This window comes from Dendrobates tinctorius, unplaced genomic scaffold, assembly GCF_039654945.1.
Source record: "Dendrobates tinctorius isolate UK_male_01 unplaced genomic scaffold, ASM3965494v1 ptg000143l, whole genome shotgun sequence".
In the NCBI taxonomy this organism is placed as follows: domain Eukaryota; kingdom Metazoa; phylum Chordata; class Amphibia; order Anura; family Dendrobatidae; genus Dendrobates; species Dendrobates tinctorius.
This window is the reverse complement of record NW_027361810.1, coordinates 17,402,964-17,416,791: the sequence shown is the minus strand read 5'-3', so window position 1 is coordinate 17,416,791 and position 13,828 is coordinate 17,402,964. Positions and strand designations below refer to the sequence as shown.

At 40.5% G+C, this 13,828-nt stretch overlaps 1 protein-coding gene across 1 annotated transcript in view; it reads left to right on the top strand.

Moving 5' to 3' along the window:
- Positions 1 to 13,828, top strand: part of LRP1B (LDL receptor related protein 1B) — a 1,871,059-nt gene that overhangs the window by 1,715,415 nt on the left and 141,816 nt on the right. The window contains exon 69 of the mRNA XM_073545568.1: positions 3,319 to 3,448. Within this exon, the coding sequence (XP_073401669.1) occupies positions 3,319 to 3,448 (130 nt within the window). The remainder of the gene's footprint in view (positions 1 to 3,318; positions 3,449 to 13,828) is intronic.

The window sequence follows — 13,828 nt, the reverse complement described above, 5'->3', positions numbered from 1 at the left end:
TACTAAGGTTTTAACTCAGGAAGAGTTCAGAAATCAATATTTTGTGGAACAACCATGATTGTTAATCACAGCTTTCCTGCGTCTTGGCTGCTTTCCACCAGTCTCTCACACAGCTTTTGGGTGACCTTATACCACTTCTGGTACACATATGTCAGCAGTTCTTCTTTGTGTGATATGCAAAACACAAGCCGCGGAGACACCATCACATGTTTCTCAACGCAAGCAATGACTAACCTGGCTAGTCATTGCTTGCGTTGAGAAACATGTGATGGTGTCTCCGCGGCTTGTGTTTTGCACGTTTTTGCATATTTCCCATAAGGGATGGGGGCATTGCTCTAGAATCACTGCGTTGAGAAACATGTGATGGTGTCTCCGCGGCTTGTGTTTTGCACGTTTTTGCATATTTCCCATAAGGGATGGGGGCATTGCTCTAGAATCACTGCGTTGAGAAACATGTGATGGTGTCTCTGCAGTGTTGGATGTTGATCTCCATGAGGTCATTCATCCTCATTTTTCACACTTCTTTGTTTGATGGCTTGTGACTATCCATCTTCCTCTTAATTACATTCCAGAGGTTTTCAATGGGGTTCAGGTCTGGTCAATGGGCTGCCCATGACAGGGATTTGATGTCGCGGTCTCTTAATTTTTTCCAGAGCTGTAGATAGATGATAGATAGAGTAATAGATAGCTAGATAATAGATCAATAATAGGTAAATAATAGAGAGATAGTTAGATAGATAGATTACATGCTACCCCTGATGAAGCATGCTTTTTTAAACGCGCGTCGAGTTGTGCCTAAGACTTGGTTTGTACCATGCACTTCATCTTACTGTAAAATTGTTTAAATTAAATTATATTTTGGTGCTTTTCTCTGCAGAGTGTGATTCTGGTCACTATGATATGTTGGATGTCAACCATTACTATTTAAATATATGGTTATTGATTAAAGCCGGAACCGCTATATATATATATATATTTTTACCTTATCATTATTACTGGTATCATTCACCTAGGCCTTTGACATATATATATATATATATATATATATATATATATATATATCTATATATATATATATGTGTGTGTGTGTTTAGCTATAGATATATATACACACATATATAGTAGACATGCAGCAAAATGGAGTCTGCTACTATTCTTATACTTACTCATCATTCCATCGCGCATGCCCATCTGCATGGTGCCATCCTTTGGGGCCTCTAACTTCCCTGACCATTTTTTCTTTTGTCTGGTTCTTAACTTTTTATGGATTCTTGTGCTATATTTTTAGACATTTTTATCTATTTTTCAATAGGGTAGTTCACTTTTGCATTCATGTTTGGTTATGCTTCTCATGTTAGGATGTTTATAAATCCTAAAATCACCGGCTTTGAGAAAAAAAAACATGATTTTGTGACTTGCTGTCAGGAGATGTTTCTGCTATATGTTTCTACATGTGGCCGCTCATCAGGACATGTGTCTGCACAGCTCGTCCGCTTGATATAATGCACTAAGGCGATGTGTTGCAGTGAATGTCTCCAGCTCGTGGCGCCTTTTTCTTGCCTTCTACCTGACGTGGACTCCTTAGACTGTTACCCTTTGGTTGAGCCCTCCGTTCTTTTGTGGTCCCCTCCTGTACTCCTCTGTCGGCATTGTTTGACCTGGGACGCAGTGCACGCTCTTTATTTTTCTTCTTGAATCTGCTACTTCTATGATATTTCTTTTTTTCTAACTTTACATAAAACTTTTTTTTTTTTTTTCCGGCAACTTAGAATATTATTGAAAGTCTACAGAAAATTCAAATATGTTCCTCTAAAAAGGCTCCAGAGAATGGTGAACTAGATTGCAAAAATTGAAATATGGCACTTCAATTCCGTCCTCTCATTTCATTGCAAATAAAGCATGGCCTTGAGCTGGGTTTCTATTTTTCTCTTTACCTAAGAGGAAAAAAAAAATCCTTATTTTCCATCAAAGTAGACAAAGAAAGGGTTTATTACCTGCGAGCAATGGTCACATTTATCTAGTTCTTGCTTCACAATTAGATTGAGTAAAGCCTATAGAAAGGCAGAATGACCATCAAATGTGGATACAAAGGGAGCAAAAAAAAATGACTTGTTGCTCCTTTCTTTTACACGTTATTACAGATTGCTGGGGGTGACGGAAAAAGCCTGGGCAATGATTTACTTTAGACGAGAAAATAAAGTTAAAAAAAAAGTTATAAAGTTCTTGTACTTTGTTGTCAACCCAGAGAAAAATAGTCGGAGTGGACACACCGAACAAGGGCTATCTGGCTATCCCCAGTGTATTATAAGAGAGCGCAGAAAGTTTTAAATATGCAAATAGCCTCTTTAGAGAAGAAGAAGCATTTCTAAAAGTCAATATCAACCATTTAAAGGGCTTTGCAGCATGATTTAGGATAAGGAGCCCAAGCAGAAGCACTATTTGTAAACATCTATTTTGTATTTTTTGCCCCTCATCAGTGCAAAGACTTCTCACCCAGACAACCAATTCTTTTTCTTGCTTTGCGCTGATGAGTTGTAAAGGCCCTGAAATGTGTCGACAAAAGGAGCTTCTGGATTGGCTTCTTATCCTAAGTCATGTTTCAAGACCATTTAAAGGGTTAATATTGAGTTTTAAGATGTTAACCTCGAATGGGTGGCACTTGATTCATGGGTAAGGAGAGGGGAGAAGAAATTAGGAATGGGGGTTAAGGAAATATTTATCAGGGGAGGAACAAGGTAAAGCGAGGAAAATGGGAGCAACAAAGGGAGAACTCAGATTTAAACAATCAGATATAAACAAAAGATTATCATCTTTTACATAAGTATAATAGCTTCAGGAAATATGTAACAGACTTTCACAGTAATGGAATCAAAAATATACATAGGTCAGAATTGTCCAAACCAATGACTAACATACAATGTTTCCAAATATTCAATTCCAAAATCAAATTGTTCCAATAAAACTTTCCCTCAGGGACATAAACACGACCAAGCTTCCCATTTACTTTTGAATTTTTCATACCTATTTATTTTCTACGGCATATTTGTATTCCTAAAACGTATGAGAAGAAATTGTGTTAATAATTTCTGAAAATTTGGGAATATACTTTTTTTTTTTTTTCCAGAAGAAAGCTATAGAATTCTTCTTGACCACAAGAAATATGTGGATCAATAATGATCTCAGAGTGGGATCAGATGTTTCCAAATCAAGCTCCATAATGCAGCTTCACTACAAAGCTTCCATCTCGACTTTTGGCTCCTTTTCCTATTGTTTTTTTTAATTTACGGAAATATATTTCCTATCTTTCTGTTTGAGCAGAGAAACTGTGAGAATGGCTGCTCCAAAGATCAATTCCAGTGTGCCACGGGACAGTGCATACCCGCCAAATGGAAATGTGATGGACACGAGGACTGCAAGACTGGGGATGATGAAAAAAATTGCGAGCCAGGTAGTCTAATAATTCTGCATTATTATGTTCAGAATATTAGTAGATATACATAATATTATAATAACAATAGTGGTGTAACGTGATTGCTCTGATGCTCTAAAAAAATCGGCAAAAGATACCTACCATGTGCCATTTATAATACCGATGTCTTACCATGTGCCATTTATGATGCTGATGTCTTACCATGTGCCATTTATGATACTGATGTCTTACCATGTGCCATTTATGATGCTGATGTCTTACCATGTGCCATTTATAATACCGGTGTCTTACCATGTGCCATTTATGATACTGATGTCTTACCATGTGCCATTTATAATACCGGTGTCTTACCATGTGCCATTTATGATACCGGTGTCTTACCATGTGCCATTTATGATGCTGATGTCTTACCATGTGCCATTTATAATACCGGTGTCTTACCATGTGCCATTTATGATACTGATGTCTTACCATGTGCCATTTATAATACCGATGTCTTACCATGTGCCATTTATGATACCGGTGTCTTACCATGTGCCATTTATGATACCGGTGTCTTACCATGTGCCATTTATGATGCTGATGTCTTACCATGTGCCATTTATGATGCTGGTATATTACCATGTGCCATTTATGATACCGGTGTCTTACCATGTGCCATTTATGATACTGATGTCTTACCATGTGCCATTTATGATGCTGATGTCTTACCATGTGCCATTTATGATGCTGGTATGTTACCATGTGCCATTTATGATGCTGATGTCTTACCATGTGCCATTTATGATGCTGATGTCTTACCATGTGCCATTTATGATACCGGTGTCTTACCATGTGCCATTTATGATACCGGTGTCTTACCATGTGCCATTTATGATACCGGTGTCTTACCATGTGCCATTTATGATACCGGTGTCTTACCATTTGCCATTTATGATACTGATGTCTTACCATGTGCCATTTATGATACCGGTGTCTTACCATGTGCCATTTATGATGCTGGTATGTTACCATGTGCCATTTATGATACCGGTGTCTTACCATGTGCCATTTATGATACTGATGTCTTACCATGTGCCATTTATGATACCGGTGTCTTACCATGTGCCATTTATGATACTGATGTCTTACCATGTGCCATTTATGATACCGGTGTCTTACCATGTGCCATTTATGATACCGGTGTCTTACCATTTGCCATTTATGATACTGATGTCTTACCATGTGCCATTTATAATAATAATATAATAATAAATTTTATTTTTATAGCGCCGACATATTCCGCAGCACTTTACATTTCAGAGGGGATTTGTACAGACAATAGACATTACAGCATAACAATAATCACATACAGTAGATTATAACAAATACCAAGAGGAGTGAGGGCCCTGCTCGCAAGCTTACAGTCTATGAGGAAAGAGGTAGACACGAAAGCAGGGTGGTAACAGTTGCCCTGATTGTATGGACCAGCCATAATGTTAAGTGTGTAACAGTACAGACACAGAGGGCTAATGGATGGATAAAGCATGTGGGAACATGATGCTGGGAACCTGGTTATGGTAAAACTTTTGGCTCTGCCACACAGGGATAGGTTAGGTTAATGTGTTGAGGCGATAGGCCAGTCTGAATAAATGCGTTTTCAGGACACGCTTAAAATTGTGGGGATTGGGGACTAATCGTATTGACCTGGGAAGTGCATTCCAAAGAATTGGCGCGGCACGTGTAAAGTCTTGGAGACGGGAGTGGGAGGTTCTGACTATTGAGGATACCAACCTCAGGTCATCAGCAGAACGGAGGGCGCGGGTAGGGTGGTATACTGAAACAAGGGAGGAGATGTAGGGTGGTGCTGAGCCATGGAGGGCTTTGTGGGTGAGGGTAATAAGTTTATACTGAATTCTGGAGTGGATGGGTAGCCAGTGTAATGACTGGCACAAGGTAGAGGCATCGGTGTAACGATTGGTGAGGAATATGATCCTGGCTGCAGCATTCAAGACAGATTGGAGAGGGGAGAGTTTTGTAAGAGGGAGACCGATTAGAAGAGAGTTACAATAGTCGAGACGAGAATGAATAAGAGAAACAGTAAGAGTTTTTGCAGTCAAAAGTAAGAAAAGGTCGAATTCTAGAAATGTTTTTGAGGTGCAGATGACAAGAGCGAACCAGTGATCGAATGTGGGGGGCAAAGGAAAGCTCGGAATCAAGTATGACCCCAAGACAGCGGGCATGTTGCTGGGGAGTAATAGTGGAACCACACACAGAAATAGCAATGTCGGGTATAGGTACATTAGTAGCGGGAGGAAACACAAGGAGTTCAGTCTTTGACAGGTTCAGTTTCAGATATAGTGAGGACATGATATTAGACACAGCGTTTAGACAATCGCCAGTGTTTTCTAGAAAGGCTGGCGTGATGTCAGGAGAAGAAGCGTATAATTGGGTGTCATCAGCATAGAGATGGTACTGGAAACCAAATCTACTGATTGTTTGACCAATAGGGGCAGTGTACAAGGAGAAGAGGAGGGGGCCTAGAACCGATCCTTGAGGAACCCCAACAGTAAGGGGAAGGTGAGAGGAGGAGGAACCGCAAAAGAAACAGTAAAGGAGCGGTCGGAGAGATAGGAGGAGAACCAGGAGAGAACGGTGTCCTTGAGGCCAATGGAACGGAGCATAGTGAGGAGGAGCTGATGATCCACAGTGTCGAATGCTGCAGAGAGATCCAAGAGAATTAGCATGGAGTAATGACCATTTGATTTAGCTGTTAGCAGATCATTAGAGGCTTTAGTGAGGGCAGTTTCAGTGGAGTGTAAAGAGCGGAAACCGGATTGGAGAGGGTCGAGAACAGAGTTTTCTGAGAGATAGCGGATAAGACGGGAGTGGACCAGGCGTTCCAGGAGTTTAGAGATGAAGGGAAGATTAGAGACAGGTCTATAGTTAGCGGCACAGTTTTGGTCGAGGGATGGTTTTTTAAGTAGTGGATGTATGATGGCATGCTTAAATGAGGGAAAAATACCAGAAGAGAGAGAGGTTAAATATTTTAGTTAGGTGAGGGGTGACAGCAGGGGAAAGGGACTGGAGGAGATGTGATGGAAATGGGTCACTGGTGCAAGTAGTTGGGCGAGAAGATGCAAGGAGCCTGCTTACTTCTTCTGTGACTGGTTCAAAATCAGAGAGTGAGTTAGATGCAGTGGGGGAGGGAGGACAGTGCATGGTATGAGGGGATTTGGAGATAATTTCCTGTTGGATCTGGTCAATTTTTTCTTTGAAGTAATTGGCCAGATCGTCAGCTCGGAGCTCCATGGTTGGGGCCTGTACTCTTGGATTGAGTAGAGAATGAAAAGTGTCAAAAAGACGTTTCGGGTTATTGGACAGTGAGATGATGAGGGTGTTGAAATAGGTTTGTTTGGAGAGGTGAAGGGCAGTGTTGTATGTTCTAAGCATAAACTTAAAATGGATGAAATCTTCGTGTAGATTGGATTTTCTCCACAGACGTTCGGCGCACCTGGAGCACCGCTGCAGGAAACGTGTTTGCACCGTGTGCCAGGGTTGTCGCCGTCTGCGTTGTGGTGTTCTATTTATAGGGGGTGCAAATTCATCCAGGGCAGTTTGAAGTGTTTCATTGTAATGCTTCAATGCAGAATCAGGACATGAGAGGGAGGAGATAGGGGCCAATGAAGACTGCAAGTTCTTCAGAAGTTTCTGGGTGTTAATGGCCTGTATGTTTCTATAAGTCTGGACAGTGGGGGTGACCTGAGCAGCCTGGCAGTTCTTGATAGAGAATGAAAGAAGATTGTGGTCAGAGAGCGGGAGAGGGGAGTTTGCAAAATCATCCACTGCACAAAGCCGAGAGAAGACCAAGTCGAGGGAGTTTCCGTCTTCATGCGTTGGAGAATTAGTAAGCTGCGAAAGGCCAAATGAGGAGGTTAGAGATAAAAGGTGAGTAGCAGATGGGGAGAGGGGAAGAGCAATGGGGATGTTGAAATCTCCCATGATGAGGGTAGGGATGTCACAGGAGAGAAAATGTGGAAGCCAAGTGGCAAAATGATCCAGGAACTGATGGGAGGGGCCGGGAGGACGATACACCACCGCCACTCGCATGGAGAAGGGGGTGTAGAGTCTGACAGCATGGACCTCAAAAGAAGGGAAGACAAGTGAGGGTACTTGAGGGATAACCTGAAAGGTACATTTTGGTGATAGGAGCAGACCAACGCCTCCACCAGCTCTATTGTCTGATCTTGGGGTATGAGAGAAGTGTAGCCCCCCGTATGAAAGAGCAGCAGCAGCGGTCGTGTCTGACTGCTGGATCCAGGTTTCAGTAAGAGCCAGGAGGTTAAGAGAATTAGAAAGGAAAAAGTCATGAATGAAGGAGAGTTTGTTACACACTGAGCGAGAATTCCAAAGTGCACAATTAAGAGAGACAGATGGCATGCAGGGAATATTAATAAGATTAGAGGGGTTTCTGAGTGTAGCAGTGGGGGGGTTTGACTTTCTATAACATGGGGGACCAGGGTTGGGAGCAATGTCTCCTGCAACTAGGAGAAGGAGGATAGAAAGAGTGAGCAGATGGTTAAGTGATTTGTGAGAGCGTCTCTGGTGTTGAATGGTGGGACTGGCTGGATCTGTGCAATTTAACAATGTGAAAAGAGCATGAGAGCTATACATAGGAGAGGAAAGAAGCGAGGGGCCAATATGGATGGAGTGTGGAGAGTTAATGCCAGGGCGGTGGATGTGTGTGAATGCAGCGGCCAGGATAAAAATTACACAAATGCATATGGTATATATTTGTTGTACTCCAAATGTACAGAGAGTAGATGTATATAAATGTCTTACCTGTCTCCTGCCCTTTCTAACTGCCATGTTATAACTGCCAGAAGTACTTTGATACATGTACTTCGATTACATGTGCATAAATGCCACCCCTGCATAAATGCTCCCCCTAGCTTGGTCTGAATATATAGGAGGTTAAGGCTAAGTTTTTTTTTTTTTTTTTGTGGCTCTCTCTTCTCGTTAATCAATCACACTAAATTGAGACACCAGGACCCAATAAAATGTTGTGGTCAAATAAACACATGTCCAGCACTACATGGATCATAAAGCACTTTGAAAAGTTTCTTGACCTCACAACATAAGGGGACAAGCAGAGTAAGTTGAAAAAACTATATACCAGATATAAGCTTGCAGAGTTGAAAACACAGAGATAGCATTCAGGATTAACTGCTTGCTGACATTGAATGGAGACACAGGAGTGGATTCAGAGCAGAGATTGGAAAAGCTGGTTACCAGATATAAGCTTGCAGAGTTGAAAACACATAGATAGCATTCAGGATTAACATTTATGATACCGGTGTCTTACCATGTGCCATTTATGATGCTGGTATGTTACCATGTGCCATTTATGATACCGGTGTCTTACCATGTGCCATTTATGATACTGATGTCTTACCATGTGCCATTTATGATACCGGTGTCTTACCATGTGCCATTTATGATACTGATGTCTTACCATGTGCCATTTATGATACCGGTGTCTTACCATTTGCCATTTATGATACTGATGTCTTACCATGTGCCATTTATGATACCGGTGTCTTACCATGTGCCATTTATGATACTGATGTCTTACCATGTGCCATTTATGATACCGGTGTCTTACCATTTGCCATTTATGATACTGATGTCTTACCATGTGCCATTTATGATACCGGTGTCTTACCATGTGCCATTTATGATACTGATGTCTTACCATGTGCCATTTATGATACCGGTGTCTTACCATGTGCCATTTATGATACCGGTGTCTTACCATGTGCCATTTATGATACTGATGTCTTACCATGTGCCATTTATGATACCGGTGTCTTACCATTTGCCATTTATGATACTGATGTCTTACCATGTGCCATTTATGATACCGGTGTCTTACCATGTGCCATTTATGATACTGATGTCTTACCATGTGCCATTTATGATACCGGTGTCTTACCATGTGCCATTTATGATACCGGTGTCTTACCATTTGCCATTTATGATACTGATGTCTTACCATGTGCCATTTATGATACCGGTGTCTTACCATTTGCCATTTATGATACTGATGTCTTACCATGTGCCATTTATGATACCGGTGTCTTACCATGTGCCATTTATGATGCTGGTATGTTACCATGTGCCATTTATGATACCGGTGTCTTACCATGTGCCATTTATGATACTGATGTCTTACCATGTGCCATTTATGATACCGGTGTCCTACCATGTGCCATTTATGATACCGGTGTCTTACCATTTGCCATTTATGATACTGATGTCTTACCAATGTGCCATTTATGATACCGGTGTCTTACCATGTGCCATTTATGATACTGATGTCTTACCATGTGCCATTTATGATACCGGTGTCTTACCATGTGCCATTTATGATGCTGGTATGTTACCATGTGCATTTATGATACCGGTGTCTTACCATTTGCCATTTATGATACTGATGTCTTACCATGTGCCATTTATGATACCGGTGTCTTACCATGTGCCATTTATGATACTGATGTCTTACCATGTGCCATTTATGATGCTGATGTCTTACCATGTGCCATTTATGATGCTGGTATGTTACCATGTGCCATTTATGATGCTGATGTCTTACCATGTGCCATTTATGATACTGATGTCTTACCAATGTGCCATTTATGATACCGGTGTCTTACCATTTGCCATTTATGATACTGATGTCTTACCATGTGCCATTTATGATACCGGTGTCTTACCATGTGCCATTTATGATGCTGGTATGTTACCATGTGCCATTTATGATACTAATGTCTTACCATGTGCCATTTATGATACCGGTGTCTTACCATGTGCCATTTATGATACCGGTGTCTTACCATGTGCCATTTATGATGCTGATGTCTTACCATGTGCCATTTATGATGCTGGTATGTTACCATGTGCCATTTATGATACCGGTGTCTTACCATGTGCCATTTATGATACTGATGTCTTACCATGTGCCATTTATGATGCTGATGTCTTACCATGTGCCATTTATGATGCTGGTATGTTACCATGTGCCATTTATGATGCTGATGTCTTACCATGTGCCATTTATGATGCTGATGTCTTACCATTTGCCATTTATGATACCGGTGTCTTACCATGTGCCATTTATGATACCGGTGTCTTACCATGTGCCATTTATGATGCTGGTATGTTACCATGTGCCATTTATGATACTAATGTCTTACCATGTGCCATTTATGATACCGGTGTCTTACCATGTGCCATTTATGATACCGGTGTCTTACCATGTGCCATTTATGATGCTGATGTCTTACCATGTGCCATTTATGATGCTGGTATGTTACCATGTGCCATTTATGATACCGGTGTCTTACCATGTGCCATTTATGATGCTGATGTCTTACCATGTGCCATTTATGATGCTGGTATGTTACCATGTGCCATTTATGATGCTGATGTCTTACCATGTGCCATTTATGATGCTGATGTCTTACCATTTGCCATTTATGATACCGGTGTCTTACCATGTGCCATTTATGATACCGGTGTCTTACCATTTGCCATTTATGATACTGATGTCTTACCAATGTGCCATTTATGATACCGGTGTCTTACCATTTGCCATTTATGATACTGATGTCTTACCATGTGCCATTTATAATACTGATGTCTTACGTGGCAAAACAACCACTATGACGTCTTGGGCACTTATATCACAACTATTTCTGCATCCATATAGCTACACTCTTGGGCAATATTGAAGAGCCTGCCCACAATTGAAGATTATATTCAAGAAGAAATACAAGGAAACTTTTTGAATAGTAATATGAACAGAATACATCTTGCTAGTAGAAAACAAGGAAGATAGATCAGGGCATCAATGTTGTAACATCTCTATCCTTGCCTTCCTGAGACACTGAGCCAGAAGAAATCTTTTGAAAGTCTTCAATGAGACCCAGGAGATTTGCCAACTTTTCTGAAAGTTTTGGGAAAGTTGGCAAGTATGAGTTACTATGCTCAACTCTTTAAAATATGTTGCTCAGGTTCAGATGTAGTTCTGCTCAGCTTTGTCTTTTTTTTGTCAAAGTACAACTAACAATTCTTGGAACGACTGACCCATAGAACATACATTTTTAAAATGGAACTGATGAAGATGTTAGGCAGTATAATACATTTCATTAATGTAATGTCTACGAAGATTTTTATTTAGTTTTAACCAGTGACTGGCTGCCTGTAAGACAACTGGATGCAGCAGGAGCCTCCCCCACTGCTCAGTCTCGAAACCAGAAACGGTAGATCCTGCTCACTTGGCTAAAGCCTCACTTTTAATCTTCTGCTAGAGAAAAATTATACTGGTCTGTAGTAAATTATCATATGTGTTCTCTCCCAAGACTGGCCTCAATTCTTCAAGACTGGTGTTTTTTGTGACAATCTTATAGAACAGTGCACTGGAGTAAGATACCCTAAATCCACTAAGAGTAGTAGGCCTCTTAATGATTTTGGATCCACATAAGGTCAACCGGCAACACTGCTTGTAGTAGCAGTCATGCTTGAGGAAAGAACAATGATCCTATAACACTATAATGACAACCTCAGCACCGACAAAGAGAGACGTAGATTAACTTGTTGCTCATGTGATTTATTTTGATCCGGCGTTAAGGAAGAGACAGATATTGCTCAATGTTTTGACCAATTTGTGGTCAATTTAGAGCTCAATGCGCCGGACTCCATTCATACCCCATACACCTGGCCACTACCCACACAGATGTCTTTGATTAAGACCACAAATGGGTCGAAACGTTGGGCAATATCTGTCTTTTCATTGATGCCGGATCAAAATATATCACATTTGCAACAAGTTCATCTACGTCTACGGCTCAATTAATAATTTTGGCTCATCTTTCAGATGCTGTACGTCACGTGTACTCCAACTGGGGATTGAAATACATTTCTTCCATAATTTACGGCACTGTTGTGTTGAATTTGTTGGCTTAACCTTGCCCCCTCCTAATGAATCTCTGTCCACTATTCAAAACGTTGTCAGAATTGGCCGGCGCTTGCGTAAAAATGCCAAAAGTTGTAAAATTTTTGTGAGATATCAGGCAGTTTACTGCCATAAACTACTTAATGAATCGGCCCTTCTATCCTTCATTTCTTTGTATAGTGTTCTTTTCACTGACATCAGCATCAGATATTGCAACCATCAAAGTGTTTACAAACACAGCTCTCGAGAGGCTATCGAAAGTCTCGGAGGTATTAAACACTTGTGTCAAGCACTCTCGTCTTTATCGCATCCTTTATCATCTGTTCTCACAGCCGCAGCTTGGCTAATTAAGCATCATTAATAGTAACCTTCACCGCAGACAAGCATTTTATAAAAGAAGGCAGAAGTCTCTACAACTACGTTGTATTTTTTTTTCCAGTGGAATATCAATGGCTGCAAAACCCAAGGTTCAGACATCGATCATAATAAGAATATATTAAGTGGTTATAAAGCCTTTCTCAATTTATATTTTCAAACTTGCTAATTTCTTATGCATTTTTCACTTTCCGTGGCTTCGCTAAAAGGGGGCGTATTATTGCAGAGTGGCCTAAGAGGTGGCACAAAATGCGAAAATTTTGGCTCAACTAATAGGTGGCGGAAACATGTCTCATTCAAGCATCAAGTCTTCATGAGCATGTTCAATCCATATTTTTCAAAGATAGAACACATATCTATTATCTATTGGCTTGCTAGCATGTCTGTTTTTTTTTATTGCGGACTGATTGTCATGGAATGGATAAATGCTTTATTCAAGTGTGTCATTTTCTTACGGTTAATTGGGTAGAAGAAAGTTGTACATTTATTTATAAAAAAATGTAACACTAAAGCAAAAAAATGGATGAAAATCAAATTCAGGACTCTAATGAAAAATGGCACTTTTTTATTTTTTTGTGAAATATCTTATACAAGACAGACCATAGATACATTCAATTTATAAAACAGTATGACTCACTATGATATGTGGAGCAGGGGCAGACAAATCATTCCTGCAATCTGTGTAGCTGCACAAGGTTCCAAGAGTTAAGGAAGCCCATTTCCAACCCCAAAGCAGGTGGAATTGTGCATTATGATGAGTTACTGAACATCAAAAGGCTCGTATTATGTTCTGACATAGGGGCTCTCTTCTGTCTGTATCCTCCAGTGATATGAAGTGTAAAGATTAAAGTTTTTCACTGTGGAATGTGCCAAGTTGGCATAGGAAGACTTATAGGCCATGCAATTGGGAATTTAAACTTGCAAGTAGCCTCTTCAAAGCGATGTCATTGACCTCACCACAGTTCATTGGGGTGCTCACGGTGAAGTGAGCCTGGGAATATACCTTCAGTGACCTGCGGTAATCTATA